General features: G+C 37.6%; 1 protein-coding gene and 1 non-coding gene across 2 annotated transcripts; both read right to left on the bottom strand.

The window, feature by feature from the left end:
• Positions 1–12657: 12657 nt before the first annotated feature.
• On the bottom strand, positions 12658–12730 carry TRNAA-UGC (transfer RNA alanine (anticodon UGC)). The gene has a single exon. It is a non-coding gene; the product is annotated as a tRNA-Ala (tRNA).
• A 157-nt stretch (positions 12731–12887) lies between these two features.
• LOC107828182 (dormancy-associated protein homolog 3) lies at positions 12888–15579 on the bottom strand. The gene is made up of 4 exons (XM_075220837.1): positions 15015–15579; positions 14407–14409; positions 14018–14090; positions 12888–13378 (listed from the first exon to the last, which is right to left on the bottom strand). The coding sequence occupies exons 1-4, from the start codon at positions 15322–15324 to the stop codon at positions 13351–13353; spliced, it is 414 nt and encodes a 137-aa protein (XP_075076938.1). The 5' UTR covers positions 15325–15579; the 3' UTR covers positions 12888–13350.
• Between the last annotated feature and the right edge of the window lie 8000 nt (positions 15580–23579).

The following is a 23579-nucleotide window of genomic DNA, read 5'->3' as shown; positions in this document are numbered from 1 at the left end:
CGGCCAGAAAGTCCTTAAGAACGAGAAAGCCGACTAAAAGGCTATTCCATAACCGACTCTTGTTGCCGAGTCGAGGGGGCTTGGCTGGTACCAGGCTCTAAAAGAGTTTTCTTCGAGCGAGCGGTCTTTCTATCTTTTTGGGTTGCATGCCCAAGGCAATGCTTTTTGTAGATTGAGATGGATTGATCTTCGCTATCGTGCCTCCTCCTTGTACCAGTTGATGTTGGGGCAGTGCTTAATATGAGTTTTCTCCTGCCCCAGAGAGCTTCGAGGTTCCCATCGATCGATTACAGAGTTTTCTACCATTGAACTTGTATAAATCCAATCCGAATAAATAAAAATAAAAGGAAGTTTTATTATTCTGGTATACCAACCACCTGTTCTGGAACTTCCAGTTCCAATCGAAGCATATAGATCCGTAAATAGATTTGTATGTATAGCCACTTCAGTCGTGCTCGTCCTTTCTCGAAGTCAAGTCTTGAGGCTATGATGTTATGACAGGGTTCTTAGTCTGTTTTAATTATTCTTGGCATGATGCATTTGTGAAGTTCTCTGATGAGAAGGTCGTCTCTATGTGAAGTGTAGTTTGATTGCTCGAGGACGAGCAATGGATTAAGTGTAAGGTGTTGATGGTAGGATAGGAACACGTGTTTTAGCCGCAGTTTGCACTCTAATTACTAAAGTTTGAGCGTGTTTGAGCTTAAATGATGGTGATTTGCACTTATTACGTATTTTATGCTTTGTAGGAGATGATTCCGAGTTAAGAAGATGGTCTAAAATTTCTCCATGAATAATTTGGAGCTTTGAAATCTGGGTAAAAGCCCAAAAACTTAAATCGAGATCATATCAGGGGATCGTGCACCGGCGTTGTATACGAAAGTTGGAAGAAAGTACATGGGATAGAGCAAAATATACTAGTGCGTCGCATAAGGCATGACATTAAGTGTCGCATTAGTACAAAAGTTTGTTAGAAATTTGAGAAGTTCAAAGACTTGTAAATTTGGGTCTGGCAGAATAATACACTAGTGCGACGCATAGTACGTGGCATGGTATGACACATCAGTACAAAGTTTTTTCAGACAAGCTAAGTTCAGAGAGTTTACAATCGAGCAAAATGCACTAATACGACGCACCCTACGTAGCATAGTGCGATGCATGAAGTGTAAAAAGTTTGCAGGTTTTCCCACTTCGGCTCAAAGAGGGTAGTTCCGTCCGCGTTTGCTCTTACTTGGTATAAATACACTAGAAATACGTTTTTGAAGGGACTTTTGACCTACAGAAGATTAGAAGAGCATTGGAGACTCAAAACATAAGGATTCATCATTCTTTACTCAACTCAACACCCGAGTTTGGATTGAGTTCATGTTTTGTTATTATTCAACTTTATTTGTGATGAATTTATCCATGAATATGGAGTAGTTTACCTTAGAGTTTGACAAATAAAGTTTTTTGATTGATATTTGTGGATTTTAACTCTGGTTCTTTGCTTGAATTCGTTTATGAAGCTTTGAATTGATTGCAACTTTATTCACCAGTGTACATCTACTTCCATCACACAAATCTATTTAACCTTGTTTCTTAAGTATTACTCGAGCATAATTAATAAGAACGTAAAGCTAGTGAAATACACTTGTAAAATTACTTGGCCAAGGCAGACATGAAATCTCATTATGCAGTCCGACCTTGCTTTGCTATGACACCTATATCAGCAGACAAGTTACGGATCTTTTATGTTAAAATGGTATCAGATAGCATATATAATAGCTTGGCTAGCCTTGGAAACCTTTGTGCTACAAAAAGTAATAATTTGTCGTGTAATTTTGCTAATGACTCTACTATCTTTAGACATGATGATTCCAATGGGATATCTAAATTATTAGGTGTATAGGTCTAAATTTGGTCACTTGGCGGTAACGGATAAAGCAAGACCAAGGACGGGGTCGACCACAGTGTAACAACTGAAGATTGCTCTCAAGAAGGCTAATGCTAAAGACAGGCAGCTGGGATGAAGAAATAATGATAGCATTGGTTCAGATATGGACACAAGGAATATTCCTTTGGATATTCTTTTTTTGTACTTTTTAGAGTTTTTGGGAAATGTCCCTTATAAATAGGAAGAGATAGAGAACAAAAGGGGGATCTTGATTTTATGAGAAAAAACACTTTGTAAGAGGTTGACCTGAGAGAATATTCTAAAGTTGTCTTGTTCATTGATTACATTATTCAAGCATACGTTTGTAATTCTTTATTCACAAGATCCAAAGATTCATCAACCCCTTTTATTTCTCTTCTTTCCACGCTACTGTCAGGGGAAAGAGCCATCCGAATCTTGCTATAATTGGGTAGTAAATTCCTTTTTTGTTATGCTCGTTACCTTTATCCATATTTATTGCGCATTTATGTCGTTGCATTCATGAGAATTTAATCAGCATGAACACACTGGTTAACATCGTTCATCTTGCTAACTTCACTTAATATTTGGTCTAGATTTCATTATTCTTAACTAAGATTCACCCTTCTTCTCATCATTAATTGATTTAACTAAAAAGGTTTAATACTTTTTTGGTCAAACAATTTAGAGCCGTCTGTGGGAGGTTTTTTAGTTAAAATTTTTGTTTCTTCTAGTTCATAAAAAGGGACAGCCATCTTTTCCTCGTGGACACAAACTAACAATGGCAGGAAAAGGAAATGCAAGACAACAAGCAATAGAAGGTGTCACTACCAACATTTTGAACACCATCAACGAGGATAGCAAAGAAGACAATGAGAATGTGACGCCAAGCGTTATGCCCAAGCGGAGTGACTCACCTCCCCCTCATGAAAGTGTAATCGCTTCACGCAAAAGGGGAGCTTCCACGTCTACGACTGAGGAAGCACCACCAGTAAAGAAGAAATTGTTGGAGGAGTGGCTGACAAGTACCCTAAATGATATACTCAACAAACCCATTCAAAGGGCGAGTGGAAATGTCGCGCCAGCTGATACCATACGAATATCGGTGAGCAACTCGCTCCCCCGACAAGTAACACTCACACCGCTGTTGATGCAGGTAATGATGCACTGACATCCATTCTAAAGAAAATGAAAGAAATGTAAAACGAAAATAAAGCTCTCCGAGACTAGATGAGAGAACATCAAGAAAGGGTAGATAAGATACCGGGCACCCCGAAACTACTATCAAAGCGGGATGTTGGTCGATTCGTCGAACAACCATATAGAGAGGAGGTAGCCCCACATGCCATACCCAAAATTTTCAAAATGCCACCATATTTGGGGATATATAATGGCACCACAGACTCGGAAGATCACATCGTCAGCTACGTCACAGTAGTAAAAGGTAACGACCTATCAAAGGAGTAAGTATCGTCGGTACCACTAAAAAGGTTTGGCGAAATGTTAATCGAAGGAGCCTTAACTTAGTACTCACAACTAGCAGCACGGTCTATAACAACATTCGAGGAAATGGCCGACAAGTTTGTCACCTCCCACGTCGGATCTAAGAAAGCAGAGTTCGGGGTGAACAACATATTCACCGTTAGTTAATCACTGGAGAGGGACTCAGGGACTTCCTCGCTCGGTTTAACAGGGTAAGAATGAGCTTACCAAACGTATCGGAAGGGATGGCGGTAGCAGCCTTCCAAAATGGGTTGAACAGGAATGGGTCAAGGGCGACCAGGAAATTGTTAAGCAGGCTTATGAAATACCCTCCCACCACTTGGGAAGAAATTCACAATGCCTACTGTGCAGAGGTGAGAGCAGATGATGATGATCTTAATGGTCCAACCCAACGTTTGACGTCAATACAAGTAGAGCCAAGGAAAGACCATCGTAATGACAGTCGAAGAGATCATCCTAGAGCACGCCTCATCCGAAATAGGCATCAGCCCTATGTCAGAACCACCATTCCACCATCCTCTCGACATATGGAAGGGCCATCCAGGATGCACACAGGGACTCAGTGAAACAAAAGAGGTATGCCCCCATTCTTATCCGCTTATATTTTTTGTGTTTTTCCTTTACAAATAGTGTATGCACTAGAGAAGCTTGGTACGAAGGTGAAGTGGCTGCAAAAATGAAGTCCGACATCAGTACCCGAGAGTCGAACATCCTTTATGAATTTCACCAAGAGCGGGATCACAAACTGAGGACTGCATAGCCCTACGATAAGAAGTAGTTAACATGCTGAACCAAGGGCACCTAAAGGAGCTGATGAGTGACCGAGGACAAGCCAACTTCAGCCACTGACGAGAACAACACTAAGGCCCTCCAAAGCCTCCCTCTCCTGCCCGCACCATTCAAATGATCATCGGTGAAGGCAACGAAACAGAAGTTAACCACATAAAATTTACCACCACACACAAGCTAAAGCGGTCAATCACCCACGATCGATATGATGACCTTGGAGAAAGTATCATCTTCGATAAGTCAGATAACAACGGTTTGATTTTTCCTCACTCCGATGCTCTTGTCATTACTTTACGTATTTCAGATACTGATGTTAAAAGAATAATGGTAGACGACGGAAGCGGCGCGTGAATTATCCATCAACGCCGCAATCAACGAGGCCATCAGCAAGGAAGTGGATAAACTACTCACTAACGGCTCCATCCGAGAATCAAAATATTCTTAATGGGTAGCCAATGTAGTCATGGTAAAATAGAAAAATGGGAAATGGTGGATGTGCGTGGATTTCACGGACCTAAACAAGGCCTACCCAAAAGACTCATTTCCTCTGCCTCATATCGATCAGCCTATTGACGTAGCGGCAGGGCACTAGTTGTTGAGTTTCTTGGACGCCTACTCAGGTTACAACCAAATCGTCATAGAGGAAGAAGACCAGGAGAAGACTACTTTCATCACCCATCAAGGAACGTACTGTTATCGAGTCATGCCATTTGGCTTGAAGAACGCAGGGGTGACTTATCAAAGGTTGGTGACCAAAATGTTCAAGAACCAGCTCGGCAAAACTATGGAAATTTACATAGACGACATGTTGGTCAAATCGAAAAGGAAGGAAGATCACATTGACCACTTGAAAGAAGCCTTCGATATACTAAGGCAGTACGGTATGAAGTTGAACCCCGAAAAATATGCCTTCGACGTAACTTCAGGCATGTTTCTCGGGTTCTTGGTGTCACAAAGAGGCATCGAGGTCAATCCCGATATTAAGGCCATTGAGGGAATATCCGAAATGTTAACCAGCAAGAAACAGGTGCAAAAATTGACGGGCGGCACAGCTGCCCTGTCGAGGTTCATCTCACGGTCCTCCTACAGATGTCACAAATTCTTTAGCGTGCTTAAAAGGACAATGGTCTCCAATGGAATGAAGAATGCGTCAAAGCCTTAAAAGAACTAAAGGAATATTTGTCATCTCCCCCGCTACTCGCCATGGCAGAACCCGGTGAACGCCTCCTTATGTATTTGGCTTTGTCGAAGGTCGCAGTAAGTGCAGTGTTGGTCCGCGAATATAAAGGTACGCAATCTTTGATATATTATATTAGCAAAACTCTTGTCGACGCCAAAACGAGGTACCCTCACCTTGAAAAATAGGCCTCGATGTTAGTTATAGCTTCACGGAAGTTTAGGCCATATTTTCAATGCTACCCTATATCGGTGGTAATGACTTTTCCCCTACGAGGTATCTTGCATAAACCCGAGCTATCGGGGAGATTGGCCAAATAGGCCATACAGCCAAGCGAACATGATATAACCTATCAGCCGTGAACAACAATAAAATTACAAGTACTCGCCGACTTCGTCACCGATTTCGGTGCCAAAATATTGACTGAGGTTAAACAAGAAGCTTCTCGCACCTCGCCCAGTCTACCCGACCTATGGGTCATGTATATTGACGACGCATCCAACGCGTCAAGATCTGGACTGGGACTCGTACTCGAGGTCCCAATGGGCGAAGGTATTCTCTAGTCCATACGGTGTCCCGATATGACTAACAATGAGGCTGAGTATGAGGTCGTAATTGTAGGATTAAAGCTAGCTCTCAAGTACGGAGCTCGACCAGTCGTCCTTAGATGCGACTCACAACTCGTCGTCAACCAAGTCACTGGGACTTTCCAAATCAAAGAGAAGAGGCTACAAAGGTACCATGCATAAATTCATAAATTGTTACCAGAATTCGATGAATGTCAACTCGACCAGATACCTTGAGAACAAAACATCGAAGCATATGGCCTCTCCAAGTTAGAAGCGGCCACCAAGAACATCACAAAGGAAAATGTGGTCACCCTTCTGCATTCATCGATAGACCAACTTGAGGTACACTCTGTAAATTTGACTTGGGATGGCGCAACTGTATTATAACATATTTGCAGGAAGAAACACTCACAGCAGACAAAAAAGAAGCCAAAAAGCTTCAAATGCAGGCGGCCAGGTATAGCCTCATAAGTCACGAGTTATACAAAAGAATATTTGGAGGCCCCTTAGCGAAATGCCTAGGGACGAATCAAACAAGGCGCATACTCGAGGAAGTACGCGAAGGCCACTGCGGTGCCCATACCAGAAATCGTCCCTCGTCAGATGTCTTATTCGAGTAGGATATAATTTGCCCATAATGAAGAAGGAAGCCACCGATTATGTCAAAAAATGTGAACAGTGCCAGAAATATGCCCATATGATACACCAAGCGGGCGAGCACCTCTATTCTGTTACATCGCCATGGCCATTCTTCAAATGGGGAATGGACATCGTCGGACCCCTCCTAGTAGGGCGAGGTAATGTATGTTTTCTTTTGTTTTTAATTGACTACTTTTTCAAATGGGTAGAAGCAGGTGCGTTCACCCAAATACGCGAATAGGAAGTCATCACATTTATATGGAGAAAAATCATATGCCATTTCAGCATCCCCAAAGAAATCAACTATGACAATGGGCCCCAATTTATCGGAAAGAAGATTGTCGAGTTCTTCGAAAAATGGCACATCAAGCAAATACTCTCCACACCATATCACCATGTCGGTAACGATCAAGTCGAATCCTCCAACAAAACAATATTGAATATCTTGAAGAAAAATCTCGAGGACACTAAAGGACTATGGCCAAAATTGCTACCAGAGGTACTATGGGCCTACCGTACCATGACAAAAGCAAGCACATACAAAACGCCATATTCACTAGTCTACGGGGCTGATGCCATAATACCAGTCAAGGTCGGGGAACCTAGCCTGAGATACTCCAATGAAAGCGGACAAAACAATTACGAGAATAGAGAAAACAAGACCTCGACGAGGTAAAACAGCGAAGAGACATGGCTTACATAAGAATGGTAGCCCAAAAACAACAAGCAGAAAGGTACTACAACAAAAAAGCCAAAATACGACCACTCAAAGTCGGAGACTATGTTCTCAAGGCCAAAGCACAAGCGAGCAAAGATTCGAGAGAAGGCAAACTAGGAACCAACTGAGACGGGCCATACAAAATCACGGCAACAACAAACAAAGGATCATTCTAACTAGAAACAATGGAGGGAAAAATACTCCAAAACAATTAGAACGTCGCTCACCTCAAATACTTCAACTTCTGAAAACGGACGCCCCCCAAGTCGTACTCTTTTTCCCTCACCCGGGTTTTGTTCCAATTGGGTTTCTCAGAAAGGTTTTTAACAAGGCGATGAAGGGTACATCTCGAAGTTTAAGTATGATTTATCACTTTGCCTACCGACTTCTTCTCCAGGTCGAACGATAAAGGAACCAGGTACACTAGAACTTCTCTAGTATGTGTGTGGAACAAATAGAAACATGTAATACTCTCCAATGAATGAAATAAAGCAGCATCTTTGCACATCTCCACCAAAGTCATTCTACACTTTACATTCAACCTTGCTTGAATTACTTTACATACGACCTCGCTTGAATTACTTTACATTCAACCTGGCTTGAATTACTTTACATTCGACCACGCTCGAATTAACTTACATTCAACCTCGCCCAAATTACCTTGCATTCGACCTCGCCTGAATTACTTTACATTCGACCTCGCTTGAATTACTTTACAATCTATGATCGACTACGCCAAAACACTACACACAAGCGGCTAAAAAAGTTAGGGACTTCACCACACAGCAAACAAAAAGATAATGACAATCAAGAAATACATAGCAAAAAGGAAATCATTCCATTACAACTGTCATATTGCCAAAGATGCCCTCACAAAATAGCATGACAAAACAAAAATAAGTAAAATGACTTTACGCCGCATCATCCCCATCAGCGTACTTGTCATTATACCAAGAATTAGAGGCGAGCCTGTCTGCATCATCATCAACATCATCCCCGCCAGGCGTACCGGGGGCGTAACTACAAGCTTCACGGGTCGCATGTGCTTTAATACGGACACCCTCGAGTTCTGCCTCGAAAACTCTCATGTCAGCCTTCAGGGACTCATGCACATCAAGCTGAGCCTCGGCGTGAACCCACATCTCATACAACTTCCGTGGAACGACAGGGTCGACAGAAGTATGAGACATAGATGGCTGCGAGTGTCGTCGCACTTCCTCAGCCTTCAAAGCAACAACCTGCTCATTCAATCTAGATAACTCCACCTCCAGATCCTGGATCCGCTCTTCTAACCTTGCCACCTTGAGCGCCGCCGTCTCTACTTCATTATCCCGCTTAGATCTAAAAACATGGAGGGCATCATCTAAGGTCGTTGCTTCAAACATGGCGGCCATTCTGCCTTTTTCGGCATGAGTCAATTCATCGACCTTAATGCTCAACTCGCCCCTCAGATCAACAGCTTCTGCTTCCCTCCGCCCAAACTTAGTAGTTAAGAAAGCCACCCTCGCTTGAAGGTCGGCATTCTCAGCCATCACCCCCTTGCTCACCTCGAGCTCATCCTCCTTGGTCTTAAGAGCCGCCTCAAGCTCGCTGCACCGGCCTATGGCTTTCATTAGCTCATCATCCCTCTCCTTTAGCTCCTCAACTTTCCTCACCAACTCCTCCTCCTTCTATTTAAGCCCGTCATGAAATAGCTGAAACTCGCTATCTTGGTTAAAGACGTCAGTCAGTGTTCGGTGCTTGGTATGATACTCTTTATACTTAGAGGTCACCTTCTTAAAAATGGCCGTCCTCCGCTCCTCCCGCCGGTCACGCTCGATCCCTGTGATGAGAGTTTGACATGCAAAAGAAAGAAGTCAGTATAAGCAAATTCCGGAGGCAAAACAAATCTTAACATTAAAAAGCACTTACTTGCAAAGCCATGCCAGAAATACTCGGCGATAGCTCTGCATCACTCATTGTCTGTAGTGTCGTATTCTCAGAAGCTGCGCACAAGGGGACAAAGGACGACACCGCCCGTTCAGAGTTAGCTAAAAGGTCATAACCCACGGGAATGATTGCGTGCCATTTAGGACCCTCCGTCCTCACTTCCACGCGAGTATTCCTCTCCAAGAAGGCCTGTACCTCTTTAGAATTGATGTCCGAGCCTGAACCGTTGTCCCCCGCAGGTACCATTCTATCCCTCTCTGCCACCGATGATGCACCACCCTCTGCGGTCCTTATAAGCTCCTCATCATCATGCACCCCTTCGGCCCTAGAGGGCGTCCCTTACCCAATAGTGTCCGTCGTAAACATGGCCCCTACATCTGGTGTAAGTGCAGACGCCGTTTTTGGAGCAATGGGCTTCTCCGATTCAATATCAGTGGCAACGACCTTTCCAAGCTCCATCTTTCACCTTTTTCTCGATGGTGACTCCCCTCCATTAGATGACTCGTCTATGAGATGATAGATAGGCTGGGATAATAGTTTGAGGGGCAGAATCCCTCATCAACGGAGCTTGAGTACGACCTCCACGAACGGAGTCGACCAAAGAAAATTGCATCCCCGCCGATGCGGTAGCTTGGCGAAATGCCGGCACAGGAGCCTTCTTAGAAATTTACCGACCTAGCACCAAAAGGAATTCGTATCAACAAGCAATGGCAAACAACAAAGAGCTGAAGCAAAAGTAACACTTATTAGACGGGACGTTCGGTCTGAAGCGCTTGTAGAAAACCGCCTAATCACGAACACCTGCCATGTGAGGCAACACGCGAGCCACCCAGTATTCAATGTAGAAGATAGGGGGTGCACGCCTCTCAGCTAAAAAACAAAAAAAACCACTATGAGCCGAAAATTATAGAACAAAAGGAGACATCGAGCGTATGCCAAAGACACTTACGATTGTGGTTCCACTGCTCGGGAAACCCAGTTGGGTCCGCTATTAAGTGCTCGGTTTTGACAAAGAAGTACTTGTACCAAAACTTTTGATTCATCCTGTCGTCCATTCTAACTATCAGCCCTCTGGTCCTGCGATATCGTAGGTGTTTTATAGTACCTTTGTAAAAATTGATGAGAATTAACAGGTGGCGAACATCAGCCTCACAACTAGCCAATTCCGCATACTTCGTTAGCATCAGAAAATTATTATACAAATAAGGAGATAATTATGTCGGGCAGACAAAATTTCTCCGCTAGCGGAAGAAGAGGGAGAGTATAACCGAACATGAAAGGTAGACATAGAAGGCACAATACTCAAGTTGATGGACCTCCACGATGTCACCCTCAACCGGTACTATCTCGATGTGGGGAGGGATGTGATATGTAGATCTAAGCTCAGCTATATAAGACGGTCCAGTCTCGGAGATCACCTGAGTGAGAGTAGGAGCAGGAGCGGGCTCCTTGGGAAAATCATTTCTAAACAAGGGGTTTCTTGGAACTATCTCCTCCGTAGTAGGAAAGCTCTCATCCTCTACAGCTATGAAATCCTCGCCACTAGAAGGAAGAGTCACCGACAACGTAGTGGCATCAGAAACTTCATCATAAATGCGAAGGGTTTGTGATATTTCGACGATGAAATGTGTTCTGTTAAACCTGAAGAAGAAGAAGATAACAACTAGGTAAGAAGGAGAGGTATGGAATCGTGAAGACAAAATCAAGAGCAGAAACTGGCAAAGAAGATAAAAGGAGAATAGTGTTCATGCAAGGTAAGGTATGGTAAAAACTTCTGAAAAACGAAACTCCCATCTATTTATAAGGTTGGGTGGCACGAGAATCGAAGCAAAGGATTTTCAATAGCACCAAAACCAAAGCGACAGGCACGCGGACGTTGTCTCGGGAAGACGCCTAATGATGTCGTGCGTGGCTATGACGTCACCCCATGGTAGCCACACTAATCACGACTTCACTAGTTGCGTCGTTCTCTCCGCCTCGGTCGACCTGGCTTATTCAACAACCAAATTACTTCGAAACGAAGGCAAATCAGGTCCGCTTATTGAGGGCGTGCAGAACCAAAACCTCAACAAGCGGAGAGACTAACTGTATAGGTCTAAATTTGACGGCTTGGAGGTAACGGATAAAGCAAGACCAAGGACGGGGTCAACCATGGTGTAACAACTGAAGATTGCTCTCGAGAAGGCTGATGCCAAAAATGGGCAACTGGGATGAACAAATAACGGTAGCATGGGTTCAGATATGGACACAGGGAATATTCCCTTGGATATTCCTTATTTTGCACTTTTTAGGGTTTCTGGAAAATATCTCTTATAAATAGGAAGAGATAGAGAACAAAAGGGGGGGGGGAGGATCTTGACTTTTTGAGAAATAACACTTTGTAAGAGGTTGACCTGAGAGAATATTCTAAAGTTGTCTTGTTCATTGATTACATTATTTAAGCATACGTTTGTGATTCTTTATTCATGAGATCCAAAGATTCCTCAGCTCCTTTTATTTCTCTTCTTTCCACGATGCTGTCAGTGGAAAGAGTCATCCAAATCTTACAATAATTGGATAGTAAATTCCTTTTTTGTTATGCTCGTTACCTTTGTCCATATTTATTGCGCATTTATGTCGTTGTATTCATGAGCGTTTAATCAGCATGAACACATTGGGTAACGTCGTTCACCTTACTAATTTCACTTAATATTTGGTCTAAATTTTATTATTCTTAACTAAAATTCACCCTTCCTCTCATCATTAATTGATTTAACTAAAAAGATTTAATATTTTTTGGTCAAACATTAGGTATTAAGAAAATGGAGACTGATAATCAATTCCCATTCCAATCGTGTTGTTTAGTATTTGATAATTGAGTAAATTTTTCCCACATCACATCTGAATTCTTTGTTATTTATGTAAAAATAATGCCAAATACATGTTGCCTTAAACTTGTCCGACTTTTCCATTTAGACACTTGAATTTGGCTTAGTACCTATTGAACACTTAGGGGTCGTTTGGTAAATAAGATAAAAATAATAATTTCGGGATAAAGTTTGGGACTAATTTTATCTCAAGTTTAGTTTGGAGTTTTAGTTAATTCCGGGATAATTTTTGCACTAGTACGGTAGGATTAGCCATCACATATAGAAGGTGGATAACTAATCTCATGGGATATCCTACCATTGTACCAAATGATCCCTTTCATGGGATAAGAATAATAATCGTAGAATAAAGTTTAAGATTAACTTTATCCCAGATTTGGTTTGGTGTATTATTGAGATAGGTTGTTCTTAGTACAAATATATTCCTAGTGCACTTATTCAGTCCTAATCAAGAGAAAAACCAATCAAAGTTGGCGCTAGAGATCACAAATTTTGGTGTAAAGCTTATGAGATAGATGTATAACCAATAGAAGTGAGTTTGGGTTAAAATATGGAAACAAAAATTACAAAAATAATGGAGATGCGGGGGATCGAACCCCGTGCCTCTCGCATGCAAAGCGAGCGCTCTACCATTTGAGCTACATCCCCAATTGATTACTTAAACTGTTAATTATTTATAATTTACCTTGCAAGTATCAATTGGAATTATGTGAAAGATTAACCTCTCCACTGATAGTTATTTGCCTTGACGAAGCCATAATTAAGAGCTACTTCGTTTTATATACAAGAAAATTCAACCAACGAATTAAACTAAACTGGAGATTTATTGATTAATTACATCAAACTCACATCCGTCTAGACAGATAGCAGCTCAGAAAGAGAGCCAATTTCCACTAAAATAACAAAGAAATAAAAAAATAAAAAAAAAAAAAAAAATCATCGCTCCAGACAGATGGAGGAAGCAAGTTACAAGAAAAATTAATTCTCCTACTTCTAGTTTCTCTCTCCCTGATATTAACATAAATGATGCAGTGGTTCTTTAGTACTGAAAGAACCTTCTTATTCTGGTTATATATGGTATTATATATACTAGTATTATATCAAGAAATTACAAATATGTACAGATTATTTATATATGCACAACAACATTGGAAATCCGATTAGCAGCCGGTAACCTAGATCTCTATCAGTTTGTTTGCGCACGTACGGCCTTTAGCAGTCATTTCTTCACACACATAAAAAGTTGTTTTGTCAATTGATCTATCTCGTCAACGATCCCAAGCACTCAGTACGATCCTGAAAAACAATCCAAATCCACCATTATTGTATGAGAAAGCACATCATCGAGAATAGAAAAGATGCATGCATGCAGGGGCGGATCTAGTGCTTTAGTTATGGGCAGAGGCGGATTTAGGGGGCGGAAGGGGTTTACGCGAACCCCTTCGCTGAAAAAGTACACTGTACATACAAGGCAAAGTCTGTTTTTACATCTATATATTATGTTTTGAATTGCCTTGGTCGCAACCCAAAAGTATAGCTTAGTCAAAGGTTTCAAAGTCTTTGTGAGGTCATTGATTCAATTCCCACTAGCTACAATCTCTTCTAATATTTAAATTTTTTTTTCTTTTTTGAACCCCCTTAGCAGAAATTCTGTCTCCGTCACTGGTTACAAGTTCCCATGAACCCAGTAACTTTTGCCTATATCCTATATTTGTATTAAAATTCATTAAATGTATAAGAACATTAGCTTGGAACTCAATCTGTTAATCCAATTATTATTGTATATTAATTTGAGATTTCTATAGAAACTCATAAACTCAAAATACTGAATTTGCCTTTGCATGCATGCAACTTTTAGAAACTAGAAAAAGAGAAACGCAAATAATCAAACGATATTGCTGAATTATATATAAGGAGGGCAAGGATAAAAATTACCAATCATAGTTTGGAGATCGTTCCCTGTTTGTTTTTCCTTTTGGTTGCTTTTTATAATACCTCCGTGCTGAAGGTCGCTTACATTAACCTGTACGCATTAATAATAATAATAATAATAATAATAATAATAATAATAATAATAATAATAATAATAATAATAATAACAAACAAAGAAAAAAAAGTCATTTGTTAAACACCAAACACCAAATTGTCTCATGTTTAATATTTAACTTGGAATTTAATTAACAAAGCTCAAATATGGTCCTTAGTCAAAAACTCAAAATGTCTAATTTTACCCTTCCACTGGCCTGGTGACACCGTTTAAAATTGTCCTTTGTTATACTTTAAGTTGAAAATATCGTTAGGATTAAGAACGAATATGAGACGATATGCTAAAATCCGTTAATTAGCATTACATTAACCCTCACGTTGCATCGTTTTTACCTTCTTCGTTGACTTGTAGGTCATGAATTCGAGCCGTGGAACCGTCACTATTACTTCCATTAAGGTAGGTTGTTTATATCACACCCTTAGGGTGCGGCCCTTCCTAAATCTGCTATGGGATACTATCAGTGGCGAAGCCAAAAATTTCATTTAGGGTGTTCAAACTTGAAATAAGTAAAAAAATTCTAGATAAAGGGTGTTCAATATATGTTATATACTATTAAAATCTAATATTTTACCTATATATACAGCGTAATTTTTCGACGAAAAGTGGTCAACTATGTACCTTCGCCACTGGATACTATGTGCATCGGATTACCTTTTTTATGAGACGACAACAACAACAACAACAACAACGACTCAGTATAATCCCACAAGTGGGGTCTGAGGAGGGTAATATGTATGAGACGACATGCTAATAAAATGATATGAATGACATCAAATTATATTGGATGATATACTTAAGATAGTTATGGAAGAGAGATATTTTTGATCATTTTCTATTTAAAATGGGGTGGGGGAAACTAGCAATAATTATGGAAAGAGGACTAACGTGCAAATGGGGAAGTTGGAGCGCTAGAAGTAGCCGGAGAAGATGGTGCAGATACAGAATCAGGCGTAGCATTGCCACTACGTGATGCAGAAGTTGAGTTACTGCGGAGAATTGTAATACTCCGGGATATCGGGATCGGATCAACAGCGGCGGCAGCGGCGGCGTTAAGGTGGCGAAACTTGGTGGGGGACGACGGAGCACTAGAGGCAGTACGGCCAGAGAAAGTATTAAACTTTCGGAGTTTGCTTAGGCCTGAATCTGGTGCAGGTCCAGCAAGTGTATCATCCCACAGTTTGTGAAGAAAACCCATAATCGATGAATAATCCAATGATTTAAATAAAAAACAATCCCTAATAATTTAAATCTTTTTTTTCTTTTTGTTTTCGTAGTTTCAATATTTATTGTAGTAATTCTTTTTGTAACAACCGTCAGGAGGTGATGCTACGTCTGTATATATATGTAAGGAACTATATATGGCGGGGGACACCACCCGAATGCGACTGTTACAACTTCACAAAGAGAGAGTGTAATTAAAGAAATAAAATTAGATGACGAAATTAATTAATTAATTAATTTGATGTTTTGGTAAATAGAGGCTTTTTATAGGAGAAATTAGAGATAGGAGATGGAGACGGATAAGGTAAGATTTTGATGGCTAAGGACATGAGAGGAAGCAATGGATGTCCGGTTAATATGGCTTAGTCTCAAGCCATTGAAATTTGTACTAGAAATGAGAATATTAATGAATGGGCCATTTGCTCTATAATTAGAAAAATGCTCTGAGTCATGCATTGTTTTGCTCTATAATTGGAAAATGTTTTTGTCTCATGCAAGAAGAATACTTAATAACTAAATTAACCTACAAGTTAGATAGATAAAAATTCACCACCAAGGGTAGGGAAGATAAAATAGGATTCCTCTACCATTAATCAAATATTTTGAATTTGAGAATTAGAAATAGAAAAGAATTTAATAGAGAGCGTTTTTTCCTTTAATGCTCATCTAGTTTATTTTCATTTATCTACTATAAAGATATAGATCGTAAAGAGCATTTTTAAAAAAACTAGTCTCTATGTATGTGCGTTGCACGTATATTTTTTGTCAAATATTACAACATGGGTGCCGAAAGTAATAAACAAATTAATTCAGTCAATACAAAAGAAACACAAAAAAAATCTAAGAAACACGCAACATAATGCTAATCACTATTTATATATAGTATCAGATATTCATATACAAAATATAATTATATATCTAAAAAAAATGAAAATTATTGTATCATATATAAATCCAAGAATGCATGAACTTGTATCGGCACATAGTACTTATCAGATAAAATCATTAAATCCATAGAAGTGAAGGAAATAAATAAAAAGAGATAAAATTACATTGTTATTAAGAGTCAAGCTTTTGAATTTTCTTCCCGAAAATACTAATCACACTAACTACAAGAGAACATATGTAAAAGTTAGATAACGAAAAAAATAATAATTTAAGAAATATTCATTCTAAGAGGTTTTGTTCTCACGCAACCATACCATAGGCTAACAATAGAAAGCACAAAAAGTAGTAGCAGACAATGTAATATATTTCTCTTCAAATTGAGAATGTATAACCAACAACCGACACCAATTCAAATTTTGAGTCCTACAACGAAAAAGTATCCATAGAGATAAAAGTATAGTTGATTTTAAATTTCAATATTACCAATTCTATCCAAATCAGGTAAGTTCTTTGAATGAATGATTTAATTTTGTAAGGTCATAAAAGTCGGTCAATATTTTTGGTTATATTTATCGATCAACATTTAGTATTTTAATATTTGTGCTTTTGTAATAATATATGTTATGAAACAATAAAAGAAGAAGAGTATTGCAGAGAAAAGTAGAGAGAGAATTCTTATTGCTTTGAGATGATTTACAATGGAATAGAACCCTTTATTTATAGGGAGAGGGTGATATAGCCACCAAGTAATAAACCCTAGAATCTCTCTAAATATGGATATTTACCATAAATAAAATTCTATTTATAATACTCCCCCTTGAATGTCTATTCAATAGATAATGTGCCTTGTTAAAATCTTAACTAAAATAAAATCCAGTGGGAAAAAAATTCTAGAGAAGGAAAAAGAGTACACATATCTAACAATACTCCTTTTGATTGCTTCATTAAAAACCTTACAAGGAAAATCCAATGGGACAAAACCTTGTAAGGGAAAAAGGGTGCAACGCACATTAACTCCCGCTGATGAGAGTATCAATTCACATCTTTAAGCATTTACATTCCAATATTGTGCACCATCTTCAAAAGATCTTTGGTAGAGATTTGATAAACAAATCAGCCATATTAAATTGAACGAACTTGTTTCACTTTGAAATCATCATCCCTAATAAATGTATTGTCTTCATATGATCTTGTTGGAATCGTCAGTCAATATCTTCACGTAGAGGTGAAAACTCTTGCTATCATATATCATGCTTATAGTTATAGCAAGATACATTTGTGCACAAATTGTACTGAGAAAGTAGTACCTCAAGATCAAGAATTGTAGATGCTTCAAGAAACTTTAATCCTTTATGGATTGTCATATAAGTTAAGTCATATAAGCTATATAATAAACTTTAGATGCATATCAAGTTTTCATGTCATGCTACACATATAAGATATCGAAAACTGATTGCACATACCATTGGCTTTATATTTTCAAGTATTTGAACAACATAGACAAAATTATATGTCTTTCATATGAAACCAATTCTATTCGAATTGTATCTCTTCCATTTGGCCAATATTTTTGTGTCTGTAGGCGACTGACTTAAGATCCCCATCTATATTTAGCGCTATCATAGATGTCGTCGACGAACATTTTATATCGATTCCAACATTTTTTCATAAAGACATAACATAGAGATCTCTTCATTCATATATTCAGGTACCTGAATCTCTCATGAGATTTTATGAAGTGTTATGTCATGTGATCTTCTAGATCACTTGCCTCTTGATTATGATCACTTTGATCATTTGCTCATCTTCTTTATCAAGAAGTTCTATTTGAAACCGATTTGTTTATATGCTTTAAGCGTACTATAGACTTTGTCCTTCTAGGACTTAATATGAGCATTTGCAATGAGAATATAGTTACTTTCTTTGGGTCAGCAAATGCGTATGGCATGCTTTGCAATATATTGCAAACGAATTATCTTTTTATGAACTTCAAGTTCATATTATGATATTCGAGGATCTATATATATAAATGATAATCCGTTCCACGTAACTTTTTCTCAACTATTTATCATGTCTCCCCCTCATGTTAGAAAAACTAACTTGTTTCCTCAACTTTGAGAACTCATCTTTATGCGTTATGGTGTTAATCAATATACATCGCACATCAATAATAATAAGATGGAATTATTTGGTTCCTGACCCTTAACCATTTTTGAGGGGAGAATGTAATATACTTTCGTATATAACCTATATCAAACTGATATAGATAACTTTATCCTCATAAGCAATAGTTTAGCTATTAAGTGGAGGCGCTCAATAAATTACTTTGCTAAACCAGCTGTGATGTAAACCAACTTATCAAGATGAACTTCTTGAATAGAAAATCTGGAAATCATGCTCGAAATTAAACTATTGAGCAAGTTACCTTGCAAAACACCATGTTGCGAGTTAATAATAATTGCACATGTAACCATCTCATAGATGCATCTTATGTGGTATACATGGCAGGTGAATGGGCTCATATTCACCTTTGCTATTTCCAGCATTCATGGGATTCAATCCCAATTTTAGTTGCTCTATTAATTAATAAGAACAAGCAATGTAAGAGAATTCGTAAAGAACTTTCTAGTTCTTTAATATTTACCCATGTGAATTCTCCATTATTTTTGCACATCATACTTAAATTGATATGGCTACCCAAATGCCAACTGAATAAATTATCAATATTGATAAACTTCAAATTTACACCATGACATGTGAAATTATCAATAAACTCCAAGTTTATTATGATATGGGTTTTTATATCAATAAACTTCTTCTTTATTATGGCATTCTTATGTTTGTGTAGTACAAACTAGAGAATAAAGCGGGTAACTTTCACATATATATTACCCCGCTACAAGTTGTAGTAATAGAAGATATTAAACTTTTCCTTTATTTATAGTCTCAGTATGACCAACCGCTTTCGTGAATATTTTAGAAACTAAATAAATTTCTTTGAGACTTACTACAACACAGTATTTTATTGATAATCAATTTTAATTCTCCAAAATAGTGGTAATTGGATCTTTCAGAGCTCTCAATTAATTTTGTACTACCACATATTCATCAACATCCATATGATCATATATCTCTTTCAAGGAGAAAGTTATACCATTATGGTCATGATCAAAATTATATGCAAGATTGTTTCTTGCATTATTATTGTCCTTTAATAATCACATTGCCAAAATATTTTAGCGTACAATAGGTATGTGACCAATGACCATTCATGCTATAATAATGACATTATTTTCTTATATCATCTCAAACCTCCTTCTAGAGGTGAGTGTGGTATATTCGCTACCACTAGCACGTTCAAATTCTTTGAAGAATGAATATATATTCATAAATCAGATGTTGTCACATTCACATTATGAATGGACCATAATCATCTATATGTGCTTTATAAAATCTCATGTCAAATTAATGACAAATATTACTTTCACAAATTGACATATTATTTTGAGAATCCTTATTATTCTCATTATCACAATGATCACGATTATAATTTCGTCTATTGCCACGTCCGCATCTATTGATACCTTCACGGTAATAATTTTGTCTTCTTTCAGATTTATCACATATTGCTATCACATTCTCTTAAGGAAATGAGAGTGGAGCAAATTCAATGGGATGAGTTTTCAATTCTTTGCCCACAATCATACATGAATTTGATCATGACAAGGCATAGATATTTTACCACTTTGGGTGATTATAATTTTTTCAAACTCCATTAGAGTTACAATCAAAATTTATCGTCTTTGTTTGTATTTAAAATCAAATTGTAGAATGTCAAGAATTTGAAAGAGAAAAGTAAAATGCTTACATTAAATCCAGAATTTAATCATGAAGTAAGTTCATGGAACAATTGATAATCATTATGTTCAATCCCAAAGCTTTTATTCAATTGGTTAGAGTCTCGTGCTGATAACATGTTATGAAATAATAAAAGAAGAAGAAGAGTATTGCAGAGAAAAGTAGAGAGAGAGAATTCTTATTGCTTTGAGATGATTTACAATGGAGTAGAACCCTTTTATTTATAGGGAGAGGGTGACTTAACCACCAAGTAATAAACCCTAGAATCTCTCTAAATATGAACATTCACCATAAATAAAATTATATTTATAACAATATCGATATAGATTGTTACATAATTGAATTCAAAATTTAAAATTTTGTTGGTTTCAGATTGTGCTAGTATATATACATAATTTTTTTATACTTTTGGCATATCTATAAACAACCTGAGTCAAATGTCATACACTTTGCTTGAACTTGTTGTTAATGATATAAATCCGAAGTAGACAATTCCTATAATCTTACAAGGACAAAACTAGTCTCACTCCCTTTATGTGAACCTATTTCTTTTTTTTTTCCGTTCCGAAAAGAATAATATTTTTTTAAATTTGAAAATAATTTAGCTTAAACTTCTAATTCTATGCTTAATGCGAAGCTTTTATAACCACACAAATACTCTGGACCCTTTTTTAACTTCTTTAGGACTACAAATTTCAAAATCTTTATTTTTTATAACTTCGTATCTGTTTGACCAAAATTCATAACTTCCTGTTAAAATAATTGTATTTATATAATGACGGGTTAAATGTAGTTAATGATAATATCTCTATATGTATATTCCAAACATGCGGTTAATGTTAAACAAATCTGGTGGGCGATTGGCAACAATACGCATTAAATATCCAAGAAGATATGAGCAATAATGGAGTAGTATCTAGAAATAAATGATAATAAATAGCATTTAAGTAAATAAAAGAAATGGTTCACCCAATAAAAGATGAACTAGATGATTATTCCTCCTGACAATAATGAGTGACAGACAGATCTTAGAATATTCGAACTATTCTCGGATCCGATGGAAAAGTGTAGAATAACACGAGCAAGAAATCTTGATAAAAAGGTAATGTTTCTACCTTTGCAAGAGATAATCTTTATCAAAAGCCGGTTCTTATCAAATATTTGTCCCCCTGTGTTCATTATTTGTTTTCCTATTTATATGAGACATACCCCAACACACCCTAATAGTACAAGTATAGAGAATATTCAATGGAATAATCTTTTTAATGTCCTATTCTAAAAAACTAGTGTTGATACCCAATTTTTTTCCTGTATTTTTTATATGCAAAATACCTTTCAAAATAGCATGTATATACATATATAAGTATGTCCCAAGGTCCTATTATTTTTCTCAATTTTTTAAAGATTTTAAATCAATCTTATTGCCCTATTTTATCAAGAAAAACCTAATAAGCGTTCCCAAAATTGGCATTTGGTAATTCATTTATTGGATTCTCATATTTATACTAAAATATAGCTATTATGAATTTTTCACATTTTTACAAATTTATTTAATATTTTTAAAAAAAGCTAAATTTCATATAATTACAATATTAGCCTACTTTAAGATTTAATTGCGTTTATAATTAAAAAATTGAGTCCAGTATTTTTAATTTAATATTTATATATTATTAATTAATTTAGTACCTTTAATTTATTTCCAAAAATTATTTTACTATTTTTTATAAAATAAATAAAGGAAAATGGCTATTTAAATGTTAGCCTATTTTTATTTTTATTTTGGCCAGATTTGGCACCCCTAATCCAACCTAATTTCAATTTCAATTGCCCAGCCCAATTCCAAAATTACCCGACCCACGACCTTTAAAACATAACCCACCCCGCCCCCCTTTAAATCCAGTCGTTGATCTGTTAGATCAACGGCTCACGTTCTCCCTTTCCTTTTTAATTTACTAACACCCCCAACCCTAATCATTTTGTCACTGGTATCCGCCTTTGAACCCTGCACTCTCTCAAACTCTCTCGAGTTTTCTCTAGCCGCCTCTTACCGCTTCCACCCTGAAAGCCACCAGAATCCATGGCTTCCAGGGCTATGGGAGTTTTATACCTACCTCTTGTTTCTTACACACTTGATCTCTGAAGATTCAAGGCCTAACCTTGAAGGTTTGTACCCAGACCTCTATCGATTCGAGGTTTCACGGCCATCTCTGGCGTACCATGGTTGTTTGAGCCTGATCCTGACCTTCCCGACTCAGATTGGTGACTTTTCAAAGCCTTTCTCATTTCTAGGGTTCTTCTGAAACCCTAACCCTTCAAGGTTTTTCCGATTCCCTTAGATCTGTTCCAGATCCATGCTTTCCTTAAGGTCTTAAATGTTTTCCTGACTTTTCTTTCAAAAAAACTACTTTCAAAATCTTTCTTTTCCGATCTAGGATATTCTGAAAGTAGTTAAGTGTTTTTTAACTTTCTTTTTCCTTTTATGTGTGTTTGCTTCTACTGGGTTCTTGTATTTTCTTCTACCATGTTCTTACGTGCTTCTTCTGTTGTATTTTCCTATACTATGTTCTCGTATGCTCTTCTACTGCATGTTTTCTCTACTGTGTTCTGATATGTTTCTCCTACTATATTTTCTTACTAAGTTCTTAAGTTTCATTATTAAGTTCCTTTTACTGAGCTATGTTTAAAGTTTCTTCTAAAATTTCTTAGCGTGCTTCTTCCACTGTTCTTATCAGTCTTCTCTATTATGTTTCGTATTAGCTTCTTATACTCTATTTTTCTTTGAATTCTGCTACTATGTTCTGCATGTTACTTGCTATCATTGTTTTCTCATGCGTTTCTGCTGCTGAAAGAAACATGCATGAGGTTTCATAGAACTGAAACCTCTGAGCCTGTTTTGATTACTTGCCTTCTCATCTCTGTACTTGATTCAAGGTGGAAACCCTAGAATTCAGGGGTTCTGCCAAGTTTGATTATATGATTTAATTGAACTTGAGTTTTTATTTTAGAACCCCTAACTCTTTTAGACCAACTTCGAGTCTCTGAACTAAGTTTGGACATCCGTGTTTGCATATGATTCTAACCTTTGGCTAAACTCTTCTAAAACTTTTTCTTCACTGGATTTTTCTATTGATTTTTGCGATGGCACAACATTTTCTTCCTACTCAACGTGTTTGTGTGCTCTTTATGTGTGATGAATCTTCCTCTAAAAAGGCTTTCAACTCGTGATTGATTCAAATTCCTTCTAAATAGGTCTGATTGATTCCCTTTCCATTGTTTGCTGATTTCCCTTAAGTTAAAAAACCTTTCCCATCTTTTTGACTCGGTTCATTCATACAAGATCCCTGACCTTTGCTTTACTGGTTGTTAATTGATTTTCTTGCCTTGTTTGTGCAACCGCGTATTTCAGAAATTCTGTCCTTAAATAACCTTTATGTATTTACCCTTAATTGCATGTTGTGCACAAAGTGCTTATTCATTTTTCTT

The sequence above is a fragment of the Nicotiana tabacum genome, chromosome 8 (assembly GCF_000715075.1).
Source record: "Nicotiana tabacum cultivar K326 chromosome 8, ASM71507v2, whole genome shotgun sequence".
NCBI lineage: Eukaryota > Viridiplantae > Streptophyta > Magnoliopsida > Solanales > Solanaceae > Nicotiana > Nicotiana tabacum.
The sequence above is the reverse complement of the archived record's forward strand: the minus strand, read 5'-3'. Positions and strand labels throughout refer to the sequence as shown.